Source organism: Polyodon spathula, chromosome 11, assembly GCF_017654505.1.
Source record: "Polyodon spathula isolate WHYD16114869_AA chromosome 11, ASM1765450v1, whole genome shotgun sequence".
In the NCBI taxonomy this organism is placed as follows: Eukaryota; Metazoa; Chordata; class Actinopteri; order Acipenseriformes; family Polyodontidae; genus Polyodon; species Polyodon spathula.
Window position 1 is genome coordinate 31,620,534 of NC_054544.1, and position 18,876 is coordinate 31,639,409.

At 34.3% G+C, this 18,876-nt stretch overlaps 1 protein-coding gene across 2 annotated transcripts in view; it reads right to left on the minus strand.

The window, feature by feature from the left end:
* The window catches only part of ift80 (intraflagellar transport 80 homolog (Chlamydomonas)), a 52,115-nt gene that overhangs the window by 22,044 nt on the left and 11,195 nt on the right, over positions 1 to 18,876 (minus strand). For both annotated transcript variants that reach the window (XM_041264023.1, XM_041264024.1), the window contains exons 6-8: positions 16,915 to 17,024; positions 14,445 to 14,534; positions 13,799 to 13,936 (exon numbers count right to left, since the gene is read on the minus strand). In XM_041264023.1, the coding sequence (XP_041119957.1) occupies positions 13,799 to 13,936; positions 14,445 to 14,534; positions 16,915 to 17,024 (338 nt within the window). The remainder of the gene's footprint in view (positions 1 to 13,798; positions 13,937 to 14,444; positions 14,535 to 16,914; positions 17,025 to 18,876) is intronic.

Consider the following 18,876-nt stretch of genomic DNA (forward strand, 5'->3'; position numbering starts at 1 on the left):
TGGGACAGCAGGGACACAAAGGCGCACTACCACAGGCGGGACTGGCCACAGCGGACCGAGTTCTCTGTGGGGAGGAACAACGTCAAGTGGGAGCCACTGGTGGACCCCCGGAAGGTGCTGATGCCACCACTGCACATCAAATTGGGCCTTATGAAACAATTTGTCAGAGCTCTAGATAAGGAGTCGGCAGCCTTCAAGTACCTTCAAGACTTCTTCCCTAAGCTGTCTCAGGCAAAGGTCAAAGCCGGTGTCTTCGTCGGACCACAGATAAAGAAGATCCTGGAGTGCAATGAATTCCCCAAGAAGCTCACTAGTAAGGAGAAAGCGGCTTGGAACAGCTTTGACGCAGTGGTTCAGGGCTTCCTGGGCAATCAAAAGGCCGAAAACTATGTGGAGCTGGTTGAGACTCTGGTGAAGAAATACGGCACGATGGGCTGTAGGATGTCCCTCAAAGTCCATATCATTGATGCTCATCTTGATAAATTCAAGGACAACATGGGAGGGTACTCGGAGGAGCAAGGCGAGCGCTTCCACCAGGATATAGTGGACTTTGAACGCCGCTACCAAGGACAGTATAACGAGAACATGATGGGAGACTACATTTGGGGGTTGATTCGTGAAAGTGATTTACAGTATAATCGTAACTCTCAAAAAAGTACTCACTTCTAAATCTTTTGTAGTCATTTTTGTATTACTTTAGTATAAATACATGTTAATTTGGATTCATATGTTGTTTTTTTCTGACTTTATGTGAACGAAAAGACACAAATTGGCCCGTTTTCTAATTGGAAATAGGTAAATTTCAAAATATCACTGTCCTGGTCACAAAAGCAACGTTTGTGGGGAATAATAGCCGTTTTCTATACTTTTGAGGCATAAGCAATTAGGAAATAACACTTACTACCCAGGAACAAAAATTGTGTTACCATAGTGTAGTTTAGCAGCATACATTTATTCTGGTTAAATATTGTACACTTTGATAATGGAATGGAAGGAATGAAAACAAACTAATCATCTCGATCATATGTTAATTAGTGGAGTTTAAACTACAATACCTCAGCACTTTATTTTAACTACAGTAGACTCCGCGTATAGGAACACATCCTAAGTGAACACTTCAGCTAAGAGAACAATCTTGTGGTGAAACAGACTTTTCTCAGGAACAGGAACTTCGCTTAGAAGAACATCTTGTTGGCACCAATATTCACAATTAAATTCAAACTTAAATTCAAATGGTTTATTCAATCTTTTCAAACGTGACTTGTCATTGTGAGAGTGTCTTGAGGCACACTGATTGGTTTATTCAATCTTTCCAGAACCGCCGTCATTTATCATTGCCTTGTTTTTGTATTGATTTCAAGAGTGCACTTCATCGCTACAAAATGGCATGCTAACAAAAGGCGAAACGCGTCTTGCTACAACGTTTGAAATTGTTTGAGCTCTTGAAAAAAACCTGAATCTGACACAAGTCACATTGATGTTTCTTGTTCTGTCGAGTTGCTTCACTATTCTGTTAAATAATTTTGTTTATGTCTTGAATATTGCTCATGTACATGTACTCAATTTACCTAGAGCTGCTGCTGCATTGATGTGTTTAGGGGTGCTGTGTTAAATTAGATTGACAGTTAGTTTATTACAGTTAGTTTGTCTTACTTTATTGTTATTATAGTTTATTAATGTATACTTGCCTATTGCTTTTCTCTTATTCTGTTAATTTCACATGTTGATGCATGTGCGTCATGACAAGTAATACATATTTATTTATTTATTGATCGATTGATATTGTGTCTGGTGGCCAACTCCGTCTTGGAGAACACTTCGCCTGCTTCCCAAGGGATGTTCTCTTAGCCGGAGACTACCGTACTACAATTTAATTTTTAAATATATGGGCAACACATACATTTTTAAAAACTGATAGCAGTTCCAAGTCATTCATAACAATATACAAACCGCACAGAACTATTACAAATGCCATTGTGCACGGGTTGAAAAACAAAACTAGAATCCTCTTGTTGCAGTATAAAGGGTAATAAAAAGTACTGATGTCTCCACACACACTATTGCTGAACTTTTCAAAGCCATAAACACACAGTGAGAACTTGGCACTAAATATGAGAGATGTATCACCGGCAAGGGAACTGTGATGAATGACTTTGAAAAGATTTGTTTTCCCCTGTGAGAACATCAACCTGTTCAAGACTGGGTTTTCTTGGCACTTACCTAGGTCGTCTTCATCTTCCAGTTTTTAGAGCAAAACTTAATAAACATGCAAGATTTACTACTTAAAGATGATTAGGGGACATTTCTTCATGCAAGCAGCAAGGCTGGCCAACAGAGTATTATTTTTAAAGCATCCATTTTATTTTTTTATTCAATGAATCTTATTAAGTTTATTAAGGTAGACACAAAGGAAATTATTATGCTCTACAAGGAATAATGTACTTTTATTCACCTTGTTTTAGCAATAAAAGAAAATATATTATCAAATACTTTTGTGCCAGCGCTCCTAAAATGACTATTTATTTATTTAGTAGTAGTTTTGCGTAAATGTTAAATATCAAAATATGGTTTAAGTCATTTAAAAAAAACAAAACAAAAAAAAACAGTACTGGATGTCCTCTCCTTAACTGTACAAATACAAAACTAAGATATTCAAATACAGATAGAGACACACACACTCACTCATAACAAAATAATAATTTAACACCCTCATTTATGAACCAGTTTTGCTACCTTGATATTTTTCCAGATAATTTTAAATAATGCAAAAGGTTAACTGTGCTTGCTGTCACTTACTTGAAATTCTGTGCAGAAACTAAAATGTATCCAAGAATGGAATATGAGCAAAAACAAGCAGCTTATTCTCATAGGCTATTAATCTAACCAGTAAATTAAGACTCTTGTAAAAGGCACTTTGCAGTGACCCCAGTTAAGGCTGGGATCGGATGAGTGGAGCAAGGATTTCCATCCACTGAATAACAGCACTACTTTAATTGCTGCAGGCACATTTGGCAGGTTAGGCAAAGTTAAGAGTACACATCTGCACATCTCAGACTAGTCTGGAGCTAAGCTAAAATCAACAACTGAACTGTTCAGGGACAATACACAGGCCTTTATTATAAATTTAGGGCAAAAGGGTTGAGCCAACCTCCAGGGACAGTTTTGTTCTCAAGTTTTTCTTTGACATCTTGTCTTGAACTAATGTTATCAAGTTTCATTTTTATGAAAATGTCACCTAGGTTAAAAAATAATGGATTGTGATTTTATGTCAACAAAGTTCAATAACTGCAATGTTTAAAGAAGGTTGGATAATTTAGTTTGCATTTTATGGTGTTCCATTTTAAAAAGTAAAAGAACATGGTCTATATTTCAATCCCTTTAACCAAATGGCATTAAAAATGCTAATGGGTTTTGCAGGAGTTGTTATCTGTTATTATGAAGCATGATACCCTAAAATTCTCAAAACTCTGAATAAATATGCTGCCTTAAAAATAACCACATTGCTTTATCTCAGATGGCACATGCAGAATTTTGGCACAAAGGAATGGGCTAATAAAATGCACCTTTCTCCCATTAGTGATCCATCCAATTTACACGCTCAAGTGTTGTATTTTGGCCTATGAAAAGTTGAGTCATAACAGTTCAGCAGAATAACCATAGACACATGTTTGGCCTTTTCTGGACTCAACAGCTGATGCAGCAGTGATCTGATCTGTGGAACTGGAACTGTGAACACTTGATAAAAATGAAGAATAAAATGAGCAATGTCTTGATCCAGAACCAATAAAAATCTTTGTTATTTATTGACTGGTGTGAAAGGAAAATACATTAAATGTTGTCTGCAAGGTAATTCATTTGCCATTATTTTATTTAGTAATTTAACTTGCATTAGTTGATTTCATTTTTGTCACTACTATTACAAAAACACTTTTTAAAGAATGTAGAGGAGTCAAGTGTTAAATTCTTTACTTGTATGAGCATAAAATAACAGGGTACAGAAGGACTTACTCTCAGGCCTGCAGGAATAACACACACACAACACCCTAGTGGTGCAGCTGGCCTCCTGAGTTTTGAAATAAGATCCACAGTGTGCAACAGAAACATCATACCAGGCCATTAAGACTGCATAAGTCTGATTAAAACAAACAGTCTTAACGGCTTAAAACGGAGTACAGTAGAACCTCAGAGTTACAAACACCAAACTAAGAACTGACAACTCAACTGAACACCCCACTTTCAGCCTGAAGTATGCAATCACTCAACAATGCATGCAATGCAGCGTGCTGATCATGGAAAAGGCAAAACTACTGTACCAACAAGTATCGGCAATTTTACTAGGATGAGTCTTCTAGATTTCTACACCAACCATGTGATGTGCATCTTGACAGTAAAAATGAACAATTCAGAAGTAAATATAAACACCACATGAGCTTTTTTTTTTTTTTTTTTTTTTTTTTTTTTTTTTTTTTTTTTTATGGCTCACCCACTTTTCAACAACTTTTATACCGGAGCTATTGTCATGGCTTTTTATTGAGTGAGAAAAAGCCTGTACAAATCGCAAAATTTAACAAAAAAACTGCTTAAAACTTGAGTCTAAAAACTACTTTGATTTCAGCAATTTTTTTTTTTTTTTTTTAATAGCCTACTAAGTGCTGATAAAAAAAAATAATAACGTTTACAGTTGTTTTAACAGTTATATAAAACTAAAATGCTGAAACACATTAGAAGCAGTTCTATTCCCAAGCTGCGACGTGCAAATGCTGAATTCATATTTGTGAAACGTCAGTTGCTCAGAGACTTAGTGCAGCACTATCACCAGATGGCCTCGCCAATGCAAAGCTTCATTATGGCACAACTCCACCACATGAAAGCTTGTATTAGACTTCTGCATGCAACATCTTACATCCTAATTTTTGGCTTCACACAATTTTGGACCGACTGAACAGATATAAAAAATAAGGAACAATTATTGGAGAAAGAGGGTGAATTTAACGTGCAAGGGATGTATATAAGCTGGAAGTAAGCAGATGAAAGCATATGATGTTGAATTATGATCCAATTTAGATCAATGTTTCATGTTAAGGCCCAGGGACCAGATTTGAAATGTGCTGCAGGAACAAATTAAATCAGAACTACTTAACTTTGTAATGTTCCAAAAATAAAATAAACTACTTTTTTTTTTTTTTTTTTTTTTTAAATCAACAAAACATTAACATTGTTAGGTGCATTAATAAAAATCAACATCTATTTAACTAATAAATAGGCAGAAGTGTTATGCCTATATCACATTACAGTACTTTTGTGGGTTGGGCAAACCCACAAAATGCATGGAACCTGTACATGTACTACATAATGGAACTACCTACTTTATTACAAGATCCACACACTCGTTACATATTTTACACGTTACAAGGCAATGAACAAGTTATGGTTGTAGCATTTGCAATAGTATGTTTTAGTAACATTAATTTGTAATGCATCAGTAATGTAAAGACAAATCAAAATATGAACCAGGCTATGTGCAGGCGTGTATTTTATTTTTTAAAAGAGTAAAGTGGCAGTATATATCACACACTCTTGAACAATAACTAAGGGTTAATGTCTGGCAGTTCTTTTCTATATCACATGTGGCTGGCATTATCAAGCAGAATATCTGCTGTCAGACAAGGAATCTGGCACGGAAGATGGGCTGTATTCTCAGAAGCATGTTTGCCTTGTCTGTGAAGGTAATGATTTAATGGCCTAGAAACTAATGACTCTGCCAGAGGGCCTGGCTGGACCCGTTGTGTCTGGGGCTGTCATTTATCTCTTCTCCATGTTTTTGGTGGCTAGGGAATAGGGGGAGGGAAACCACAGGTTTTTATAGTAAAAGGAATCCACCCAGGCTATTTCTAAAGCCAGATTATGTGGAATATTGGACAGTTGCACACTTTTTCTTAAAACATGACAAAACAGAAACCAAGCTCGGGAGAGGTGTAAAAATATCATCACATCAACAAGTATTGTTCATTTTGATCTAAAATATGTTCAATATGCTGACTAAACTGATTTTTAAAAGCATATTTTTGCATACAACTAACTTTTTCCAAAGATTCTGCCAAAGCTCTTTGCAGAGCAACCAAGGTTCTTTAATTATTGTCCAGACATATGTGCAAAAAACAAACTAGTTGCAAGGACCCACAAAATGACTTTTATCTTTACCGAACAAATATTTATTTTAGTAATAATAGGATCACTTTATGTAGTGCAAGTCACATTCTAACCTGGAAAAAAGGAAATCATTGTTTTCTGGATTTTTTAAATTTTATTTTTATTATACTTGTATAAAAAAAGCATAAAAGTAAAATGTATAATGCTATGGGTAAAACAAATAGACAAATTAGGGAAACCATGTTACACTCCATTGAACTCTGAAATAGATTTTTATGTATTATTTTTATTATATTGTTGTACGTGACATGCTTTACTTTACATAGCAGTTTTTACTGCATAATTTGTAAAAGGCACACTCAGTCACTGACAGAAATTGATTCTTAGGGAAGAAGAAAAAAAGGCTTTGCAGTCCAGGAAAGAAAGCAAAATTAAAACCATTTGAAAATAATGACCACTAAATAAACACATAACTAATAAAAGAAAAAGTATACAAAACTGCATCAGTATTAAAAGTAAACTAAAAGTTAGTTATGCACTTCTAAGTACTTTAAGAGCTCTAGCAACCCAAGATATAATCTTAAAGCACTATTGCAAAGAAAACCCGGCCCTAATGCCTGGGGAGAAAACTTAACTGCTACTGCTGACTCAGGACTCTCTTTGTTTCACTGCAGTCCTGTTCAGCCCCCTCCACATCTGCTGTTTTTCCCACACATTTTTTTTTTCTAGTCAAAACTTACACCAGTGACATTTTCATCTAGTAGTCTTTAACTTGTTATGTTCCAGGTGGTTTTAAAACTAAAGACTGATTGTTTTTAAAACAAACTTTGTAAAACGATGGATCATGTTTAATATTGATTTTATTATTTTTAAATAAAAAATAGCACTTTGTATATTTGACACTAAAAACAAAAAAACATATATGTGGTGTTGATTTAACTTACCGATCAGAGCTCAAGTTGTTTTGGTTCTCAACACAATAAGTTTGTCCAAGCCTTTTTAGAAGAACATTAAAATATTCATATAGAACCAAGCAGGCTAATAAACTAACCAGGAGGGCAGAAATGCAGTAAGTCATTAAAATAATAATAATAATAATAATAATAATAATAATAATAATAATAATAATAATAATAATAATAACTGTGCTACTTCATATTTATTTACTCTCTATTTATGAGTTACTTACATTTTTAGATAAGACATGCAAAATATATCCAAGAATTTATGCAAAAACATTCATCAAGTTGAAATAAAATATCAATGCATGAACAACTTCATCATAGTTTTCTGCCAAATTTGAATAAATATTTTGCTAGTTCTTTCTTTAAGCTAATATACTTCTACTTGATTAATTTAGGTATTTTTTTAAAATTAGAAAATACATGTGTGTTCAAAAATCCCTATTAAAATATTCCATGGATTTGTATGTGTATGCAAGTAAACCCTTCTAATATCAAGAATGGAATGAATTAGTACCTTATTCTTAGTAAATAAATCCAATGTATCCAATACAGCTGGGATTTACAAAAAAAAAAGAAAAACAAAAAGTAGTGAATATATTCAAACTGCACTTCTCTGATACAGTGTGCTAATATCAGTGTAGCTGCCCATTTTCATATTTTAAATGACACTTTAAATCAAAACTATAAAATACAAATATAACATATTGCTTCTAATATTAATCACTTTTAAAACTATATATTTAAAAACACAAAAATAAAAATGTTTATCTTGCCAAACTACTACAAAGATAATATATTTTATCTTTATAAAACATCAGAATTATTTTTAGTTTTTTGACTTACAGTCCTGGTGGAGGTTAATTGTTAAAGGAGTTCTTGTTTTCCTGCTGAGCAAGCAGTCTGTAAAGTGCAAGGTTTCAATGTACAAGATACAGAATGAAACTCCTGGAGATTAGTCACGGTAGTAATCCCCAGATGCCTCAAAGTCATTAACTCCTTATATGCTTCTTTAGTTCAAAGATAGTTTCTAAAATACTAAGAACTTTTTCTATTTAAAGCCAATTTTGTGTCTGTTCCAAAGGCAATTTTTTTTTTCTGTGTAAAATACCACTCCAATGCTTCTTACTGAAGCAAAGGAATGTGGGAATGCTGACTGATGGGGAAAAAAGTCAATGTATTTAAAACAATATTACACAGACAGCATAAAGAACCACACCAAGTATTTTACTGATGGATACATGAGGCACTAGTGTAGTTTTTTTATTGTATTTTAATGCTGCAAACTTGCAAGCTATACTCCCAAGAACCAAGAGTTTACAAATCAAACTGCTGTTTTCTTTAACTTTTGAATGCGTGGTATATAGAGCGTTTCATTGTTAGTTAGAATGTGTTACATTTGATTTAGAAGTTGGAGAATCAGTCATTTTAACATCATTGTTTCTTAGTCTCATACATTACAAACCATGTGCCTGCCAGATTTGCCACCATATCATGCTATAACCATTAGTTAAGAAAACACACAGGAGTTAGGAAGTTAAAACATGATCAAAAACCTTCATCAGTGATTAGATTTCAGACTGCTCTCATCTGGAACCCATCTAGTTCAGTGAAGGACTTTCTGTGACCTGTTCCTTTGCATTTGTGACTGCATCCATGTGTTGTGGCATTAACACAAAACCGGATGCTTGCTTTTTAGTCACTTATTTGATAATAGCACGATCCAGGTGTTATACCTTTGTTTCAGGACTTGATAATCACCCTTATAAAATTACCTTAATAATATTACTTATAAATACTGAATACTAGTATTTATGTAGAAGTGATACACACTTAAGAACATAGTCTGAAAACAAATGTTTCTTTCCAATCAAGATTCAAGTGTTCAACCTGCAGAACCATTAAACAGTAACTGGCAAGCCTCATTATCTTTTGAACTGCTGTCGGGTTTTTATCAATGCTATCTTTCAGGTTAGATTAACTCAACTGATAATCTTAGAGAATAATATATTTTACTTAAAAGGATAACTGTACACAAACTAGTATTTGTAATTTGTACTCATAATAAAATAGTGGTATCTGCCAGTATTTGTATTTACTAAATATATAAGAAATATTACATTTGGGGAAGGCTGGTTCACTTTGATAAACTTGAAAGTGGTCAAAGCTACTTCCATAATAGGAACTGAACTTTTTTTTTTTTTTTGGACCCAGTTAACTTAATATTATGATAGCTGCATTCTTTGTATATCTGACTTCATCTTACATTTTATATGCATTGTATTGCTTACTTTGTGTCAAAAAGGAAGTCATGACGTACACATCTAACAAGACAAACTCTCTTGGGACACTGAGAATACAACGGAACATCCAAGCTTACAAAATATTTATTTTCTTTTTTCAACCATGCTATACATTTATACTGTATGTTCTAACTGCTGTACTGTGATTTATGGGTGTTCTTAAATCTAGTGTTTTATATATTGTCATTTATATACTTCCTGGCCCTTTACTGTGCGAAAAGCCAAGATTTGGTATGCATCCAATATCTATATTAAATCATACTACAGTTTAGTATTCATAAGTAATTTCATTCAAACCATCACCACATAAAGAACACACAGTAGAAGAATGGTGCAAAGGTACAGTTGGTGGCATCAATGGCAGTTCAACATGAGTCTATGATTTAAGATATAGGATCCTATATTTTAGATCAAGGGTCCTAGTTCCCTATAGCGCCGCAATATATATATATATATATATATATATATATATATATATATATATATATATATATATAAGAAAACAGCTGCCGGTCGAGTACATGGATCACACAGGAAAACACCTCATAGCAAGTTCATCATCAGCTGTAGATGGAAGGTGTCCCCTTTTCTGGTGAAAAGCAGCCAACAGGACTGTAAATCAAAGGCTATGTATGTGCTCTGGGGTAAAATAAATCTGGCCCACAGAACTTGCTCATTTCAACCATGGCATATACTTGTTATCTCTTCACACTGGTAACATTACTATTAGGCACATGTAATTATTAGGCATTTCAGAGACACTGTCTCAAAAAGGGGTTCGATCCTCCTGAGGATTACTGAGATGTGTTGTGTTTTTGTTTTATTTTATATATATATATATATATATATATATATATATATATATATATATATATATATATATATATATATATATATATATATATATATATATAATTTATATATGTGTGTGTGTGTAATATATATGTTCAAGAAAATTGAAAATTGTTTCTTGATTTCCTCAAAATAGCCACCCTTTGCCTTAATAACAGCCTCACAAACACGAGGCATTCGGTTAACAAGTTTCAGCAGGAAATCACCCAACATGTCTTCCCAGCTCTTCTGCAGCAATTCCCAGAGATGTAGGGCACTTGTGGCTAGCTTTGCTTTGGCTCTTCTGTCCAGTTCGTCCCATACAAGTTCTATGGGATTGAGGTCTGGAGACTGGGCAGGCCAGGTCATTAGATTGAGTTGTCCTTCACTTTCCTTCTTCGCCAGATAGTTCTTGTACAACTTTGAGGTGTGTTTCGGGTCATTATCTTGCTGAAGAATGATGGACTGCCCAACTAGCCTTAATCCTGATGGAATGGAATGCCTCTGAAGTATGCTATGATAGCCATGCTGGTTGAGCTTGCCATGGACTTTGTAAAGATCACCAACTCTGTCACCAGCAAAGCAACTCCAGACCATGACACTGCCTCCTCCATGCTTGACAGTGGGAACCACACATGCAGAACTCATGCGCTCACCCTCTCTGCATCTTACAAATACTTGGCGGTTGGACCCAAATATTTCAAATTTTGACTCATCGGTCCAAAAGACCGACTTCCACTCCTCAAACGTCCAGTTTCTCTCTTTTTTGGCCCAGGCAAGTCTCTTGCTCTTATTGTGCACTCTTAACAATGGTTTCTTTGCAGCAATTCTTCCAGTTAGGCTAGCTTCACGCAATTTCCTCTGAACAGTTGATGTTGAAACATCTGTACTTCTAGTAGCATTTAGCTGAGCTTGTATTTCAGAGGCAGTTAATTGCCGGTTTCGCAGACTTGTGACTCAAATGAACTTGTTCTCTGATTCTGAGGTCACCCTTGGCCTGCCTGACCTTGTTAGGTCCTCATGAGTGCCAGTTTCTTCAAATCGTTTGATGGTCTTGGCCACAGCAGTTACAGACACTTGCAAAGTTCTTGCGATTTGTCTTAAAAATTGACCTTCATTTCTTAAAGTAATTACAGACTGTCTTTTTTATTTGCTTAACTGAGCGTATTTTGCCATTTTCTGCTCCCTTACATTCAGGAATGACAAACTTGTGCCTATGCTACCTATAGTTATAGTAATCATGGACCCTCACTTGTTAACAATAATTGGTGACAAAAGGTTAATTAGGTAACATGCTAGTTAACTCAGAGAACATCTAACAAAGACTATAGTGTTCTAACACCGTGTTATACACATTTCAGACTTTTAACTGACTTGGGCTTCAGACTGAAATCCCCTCGCTTGGGTGACCATTTCATTGAAATTGAGAAGATTTACATTTTCATTTAAAAATTAAATTTTTGAATGCAATTCACTTATTATTATCAGCTTATATAAGTACACGTATCATATAATGAAATATTAAGTGTTTATAGACAAGTTTATACAGTTAAAAGCATAGATAATCATGAAAAACCTGGTTTCAAGCAGGTGTACTCAAACTTTTGACTGGTACTATATATATATATATATATATATATATATATATATATATATAATATATATATATATATATATATATATATAATTATAATAAAAAAAACAAGTGTTAGTAATGCTTTTCAGTGTTGCATTCAAGACTCAAATATAAAACAGGAAAATAGGAAAAGAAGTACACAAATACTTGGTGTACAGGTGTACAGGGGTAATATGTCCATATATCCATTGAGGAGTTAAGGTTAGGATTCAATTGCTTATTACAGAGGATGGGTTTGGTGGCAGTTGGCAAGGGAACTGCTCACAGTTCATTGGTTAGGTTTTTAACATTCATTAGTACGCATACACAAGGTTTTTATTTAGACAGTTGCAACATAAGTAGGTTGCTTTACTTCTGCAATTGTCAAGTGCACATCTGGATATGTAAATTGATGTAGTTGAGCAACACGTATGATTAATTCCATGAGAAAAATGTGCTACTTTTATATAAATAACCCCTGACCAAAGTAAGATGGAAGGGTGAAAAGTTAAGAGGAACACTTTCCTCTCTAAGGTTTTTGTTATTCATAACAGCCAACTAGTCATACTAGTCATCTTCACCAAATAATAATATTGCAGTATTTTCACATATAATAAAGTTTGGGAAATACAGTTTAATCATTACTGCCACTTAATGCTATTGGACATATTGTATTTGATTAATAAAAAATGCATCTTCCATGTGATATGCATGCAGCACTCCCCTAAATAGTATGACAGAAGGCACAGCAGACAAATTGAAGCCGAGACTAAATTAGTGTTGATAAATTGCAAACGTCTATAAAACAGCATCAAAGCTCTTAATAACATCTTCAAAAGGACTCAAAACAGCTTGATAAATCAGGCCCAGTGTGTGCAATGATAATGGCTCATGTGATGGAATGGAAAAAAACCCAGTAAGAAACCGACTAAAGTGTGTTATATTGAGCTTGATTAGGTACCAAACTCAATTATTTTTGCTTTAGCCGTCTAATACCCCTTTTCCACCTGCACACTCCAGGCCCTCACGGCTCAGGTGGTTTTCCACTAGCAAGATACCCGACCCGAGCTGTGAAACTCCAGCCTCAAAACATATCTGAATCTGTCTCAGGGCCGAAGCAGGCTGTGGGCAGGGTTACTGCATTTCATCATCATGCTCAAGTATCATTTCAAGAAAAAAAAGTGACAACCCCCGGGACCGCAAACGCTAAATGTTTTCCTAACTCCTTACCTTTACACCACAACACACAACACACATCTGACTGAAATACAAAATAAAATAACTCCCCCTCTATAATGCACATACAGTGAAGCAAAAATGTAACTTTACTTGAATAAACCATGCATAAAAGCACAATGTAATTAATGCTATATTTTTTTACAAAAAATACATAGATCTTCAGAGGCAAATGGTTTTAAATCTTTAAAACAGCACCTTCTTGATATTCATTCTATATTATTTTCTGACTGACATATCAAAGTAGTTTGTACTGAATAATTCTACCACTAATACTCAATTTGTGTTGAAAACAATAGTCTTCTTGTAATAACAGTATTGCGCTGGAGCTCAGCTCGAAGGTTATGAAAAAGCATAAGGGTTGAAATCAGAGTCAAGATCTCTTTCCAGCCAGGATACAGACAACCACAAACAGTTCAGTAGCGCTGCATACTCCAAAATAATTAGTTATTCTTTATAAGTGCAGACATCTTTTCACCCTAGCTATTACACATTTTTATTTTATTTTTTAAAGACTTTTAGTGCAATAATTAAATTAATTACGGAGGTATTTAACATATCAACTGCATTTTAAAAATGGAAAATGTAGTATAGATCTTAAAAGGTGCTAAAGACCAACTACAATTTGTAAACTGATCCACATTTGATGGTGGTAATGGTTTCAAACATAATACATTGTATTTTCAGTAAAACACACTTACCCCCGTTCTGTCACATAGACGCAAAGTGTTGAAAGATCCCACTGCAAATAATTCTCCATCAGGTGCCCAAGCCACAGAAGTAATGGGATAGTCATGTGAGGGGGAACTGTAAAGAAGACGTCCATAACCGTCCCAAACCTTAAAATCCAAAAACAGCCATAAAGTACAAAAAGATATTTTTCGAAACCAGTAAGATTACTCTGTTAACTCATCATTTTAGTATGATTAAAAGGGTTTGTATGTTAGAATTCAGCATGAGATTTTCCCATTTCACTTGCTATTTCTCATGTGACATTTGTAAAATTAGGAAGGGCCCATTCATATTATATTATATGCCACCTCCATTTAGATCCATCTGAGTCATAAAAAAAAATAAAAAAAAGCTCAAAAAAGGGGGTTTAAGTGCATCTATGAAAATAGCATAACAAAGGGCCCCAACTAAATTAACATTTAGCTGGGAAAACTGGGGGTTTAGGATAATACATTCTTTAAAAATTCAGAGCAAGTATGGATCATTTTTCATTTCACGACATTACTGATTTTGTATTTATTGAATCAAAATAGAAACTGATCGAAATCTGTTCTGTTTATTGCTTGAGTTATGCAGTACAGTAATTTCAGGTTAAAGGTGTAAAAAAAAGTGTACCTTATATCTACAGTCTTCACTGCCTGACAGAATAAGATCACTAACTGAATTCCAGTCCACTTTCAGGATGACCCCTTCATGAGCTTTCCACTGTTAATGAGAAAAAAAAAATGTAATATAATAACCACCACATACATTTCGTTTCCAAATAAGGTCAGAATCTTTTAGATTTTTCAGCAATTTAAAATCAGATGAATATAAATGGAGTAAAGTGCAGTATTCCTTCATCTCATTCATATTCATAAAAAAAAAAAAAAAAAAAAAAAAAAACACTGGCTATGGTAAGAACTTTTCCTTGGCAAAAAAACAAACAAATGCATTTTCACAGCACAGATCACATGAAAAAAAATGAATTCACTGAAGCAGCTGACAGATTACAAAATCTGCTCTCTGTTACAGTAATCTTTCAGTAACTGTTTGGACTTGCTCTAATTTAAAACCAAAAACATGTTCAGAGTTAGCTGTTGGACATAAGTTGATTGTGCAGCAACTTTTGATGCAAAGATAATCTAAATCCTGCATTATCAAAGATTTAGGAAACCTAAAACAGAATTAAATGTCACATTTATAAACCCCAGATGGGGTTTATATGCGATCAAAAGAAAAAAGTTTCAGAATAAAAGTCGACTAGAAGTTTGCCCAACCTAAACTAGGCACATTATTCTGAGGCACTGCAATGGCTGTAGTAAACAAAAAGTCATCCATACGCCTATCAACACAGCACCAGAAGATATAAGTAAAGCCACAGTGTTCCTCATGTTTCATGTTCTTTTATCTTAAAGATTTTAGCTGTAATGGAGGGATTTAAAAAAATCAAAAAACAAATTGTTCAAATATGCATTTAGGAATACAGTATGGCAGTTTCTTTCAGCAGTTAAGTACTAAAATAATTTGGAACCTGTCAGATCTGCTGAAATATATTACTTAAATTATACCCAATTACCTGGCCCTAGCAAATATATTTAACTTTTTATTTTCACATGATTTATGAGGGGCATATTCTCAAAAAGACTTATGTGCCTTGTAAGGGAATTTACGTGCATGAAGAAGGGTTTATGTGGGGGTCGGAGCTGTTATTCGCATTCTGGAACGAGAGCGAGAAAAGCACACACCCACCTGAAGCACAGATACATGTCACTGAGCTTAGGGCTAATTACCAAACTAAGGAGTTATTAATATGATCGTCAACTAAGTAAGTGTGTGGTGTATCAAGTTTATTAATTTGTTACAAGCGCTAATATGCCTGCTTAACTGTGAAACAAGACTTATGTTTGTTGTTGAAAGGAAATTATCTTTTGACCTTTAAAACAAATGTTATAACTCAAATTATAGTTGGCATGTTTAATTGTGGTGTGAGAAATGCTAGTCAAACGCAAAACTCTTGGCACCTTTACTTGGCCATTCAGAGGCGTGTCTTTGTTCAAACCATATTTGCATTTCAGAGTCCACCTACAGCCAGCTACGCAGCAGAGATATCTGTATGCGAATGAGCCCATTGTGGGGGTGCATGACTCGCGCGTAGCAAAGAGCACATAGATCCAGGCTATGCAGGCTTTACACGCCTTTTTGAGAATAGACCCCTTAGTTATTTGGTTTAAAATATGCCAGTGGTTTTTATCATTAAGCCTTGCATGTATCTATTACAAATGTAAAATAGACAGACTCAATATAGATAGGGCTTCTGATTTTCTGTTTTAACCGATAAAAACCCCTAAACCCCCCCCCCCCCGATACGAAAAAAAAAATGAAATAGGTGGATAGTCAATAAATACTGGAAAAACTGTGGAAATGGTTAATCAATTCACATTGGCCTTACCATTTGCCCATTCAAAAATAAAACCTACTTCAAAAACAATAATAAATACATTTCCCAGTGTTGCTGGGCACTGTCCTGCCTTCCTGACTTGTATCTATCGTCGGTTCATTCTGAATACTTTAAACCCGCCCCAACTATTGAGTGACAGCAAATTCCTACATTTCTTTTGGAGATTTCGCTTGCAAGATTTAGAACAAGATTACAATCAAGAAAGGAGGCTTGTTAGCAGGATTTAAAGCTGTATTACAGTTAAGATACGGAGAGTTTAAAACAGAATTGTGGCAAAATGTGAAAAAAAGCTTACACACAAAAACCCCAGAAGAATGTGCCCCTGACCATAGGAATTTCGTTGTGGAAGACATCAAAGGAAAGAAGGTACAACTTAACTGCGCAAGTACTTTCGAGTTACTACTATATATCTTTTGACAATAAAAAAAAAATGCTCAAGCATTTTAGAAAGTAACCAAAAAACACTAATTTCATACAGTATATCAAAAATAAAAGCCCCCCAAAAAGCGATTTACATCCAACTCGAAAATAGCTAAAAATAAGCACAGAGAAATACAATTAATAAAAACCGAAAAACAGAAGCCCTAAATTTTTATATATAAAACAGCTTAGGGTCACAGATAAACACTGTTATTAGCATTTTACCTGTACAACTTTGGCACTAGGCTGAAGGGGTTTAATGATCAATTGCTTCCCTGATGTGTAAAGTATCTTGTCTGAATCAGGACCCCAGGCAACAGAGTAAACTGATGTTCCTTTAAAAAGAAAAGATAAATACAAATAAAACAAAATCAGCAAAACGTTTAACTCTTTTGAGCTATATTCTACAACTGGTTGAACCTTAAAAGAAAATCTTAATACTGATTGTATACAAAAAAGGCACAGACAGAAGTGACATACCACAATAATATTAGAGCCCTGCACTTTCAGTCTTACAAGTTATTACAATTAAAAAAAAAAAAAAAAAACATTCAGTACTGACCAAGAATAACACTGTCAAAAACTATGTTTGCAGCTTGAGGTCACCTTTGAGTCATGAACTTAGACAATATCTACAGGATGAACTGATTTTGCCAAGTCAAAAAATGCATAAACATACACAAGGTACCTTCACAATTAAATCAGTTACTTATTATGCTATGCTGTTATGCTGTTAGATTAGAAGAAAACAACTTTAAATAAATAGCTATTCTTTAAATGAATAGTCTTAGGTCTTGAATTCCCTTTTAATTGTACAGATAACAGTTAAGTTATAACAGTTATTGCAACTGCATCAATGTACTGCAATTCACCGGATAAAATGCCAGTGTCAAACATTATGCACTGCAAATAAAATAATTGTACCGCACACTACATAACTTTACAAATGGGTGAAAATAATCCGATTCAACTTTTGTGAAACACCTTAGGAGTCCACACTAAAAACTACAGAACTACTGTATCTCACAATATATTGTCAAAAAAAAAATTCACAAGTGTCTTGAAAATATAAACAATATTGTGGTTACAAGAGGCTGAAAAAGTGTACGCCTCGGCACAGGTTTGCTTCAGACACAGATAAGGGTTTGACATTTAACCCAGCTCCAGGTGCTTGCGGTTTTCAGAAATGTCAAAGGTCACATGATCCAGAGCTAACAAAGACAGAACAAAACAGGGCTAAGTCACCTAAACGTTCTTCCCTTTACTACAGATTCAAAAAGGTCACATTTACATCATCTTTGAAAGCCAAGAAAAATATCTTGAGAGTAATTCAGTCTTCTAAAAGATAAAAAAAAATCACTACAAAATTCACTAAGCTAGCCTAACTGAGAAATTATATTTTAATATCACTAGTCAAAAAATAAGTAAAACCCTGGGCTCTACTGAATTATACATGGTAGCACTTGATTTTATTTTTTTACATAATAAAACCCAAATGTTAGTTAACAGGCAGAGTGTGGGGCTACATTAATGCCATGCACAGTATGTTTCACTAAACATTAGAACAGCATTTTACTTTACTTATTAGAATGTTTTATATTATGTACCGACCACAACTGATAATCAGACCAATAACATGTTTTTTACAATGGCATCTGGGTGCCTTATCAAGTAAAATGTGTGTTCATAATACTCATAGAAATGTTTTCATGCTTTTTTGCAGAGCAGAATGTTGCTTTTTAGTTTACAGTAACCATGACTTTAAACATGCTGTAATTGTATCTAAATGTTACAATTCCAATCTATTTATTCAACAAAACTAACATAATGCCCTTTTTTTTGTTTAAATACGCTCATTTTTAAAAACTAACACACAGCTTTCATAAAATTGTAACCCTTAATCCTTAGAAAGTTTATGACAATTTTAGTATAACGTGCTTGGCAAGCTACTGTGCCCTAAAAAAGTTGTTTTAGATCCAACCGTAACAGAATGAAACACAAATGGTGCAATTCTTGCTAAAGCCAGAAGGGAAATTTGTTGTTCGATTTTTAAATATATAAAATTATCCGGTTGGCATAGATTTTAAAGGTCTTTTCAACCAAACATCTTTTCATTCGGATACTTTTGCGGACAATACACAGTAAGATTTAATACATAACTATAGCCTTTTATTTGTGAGGAATAAT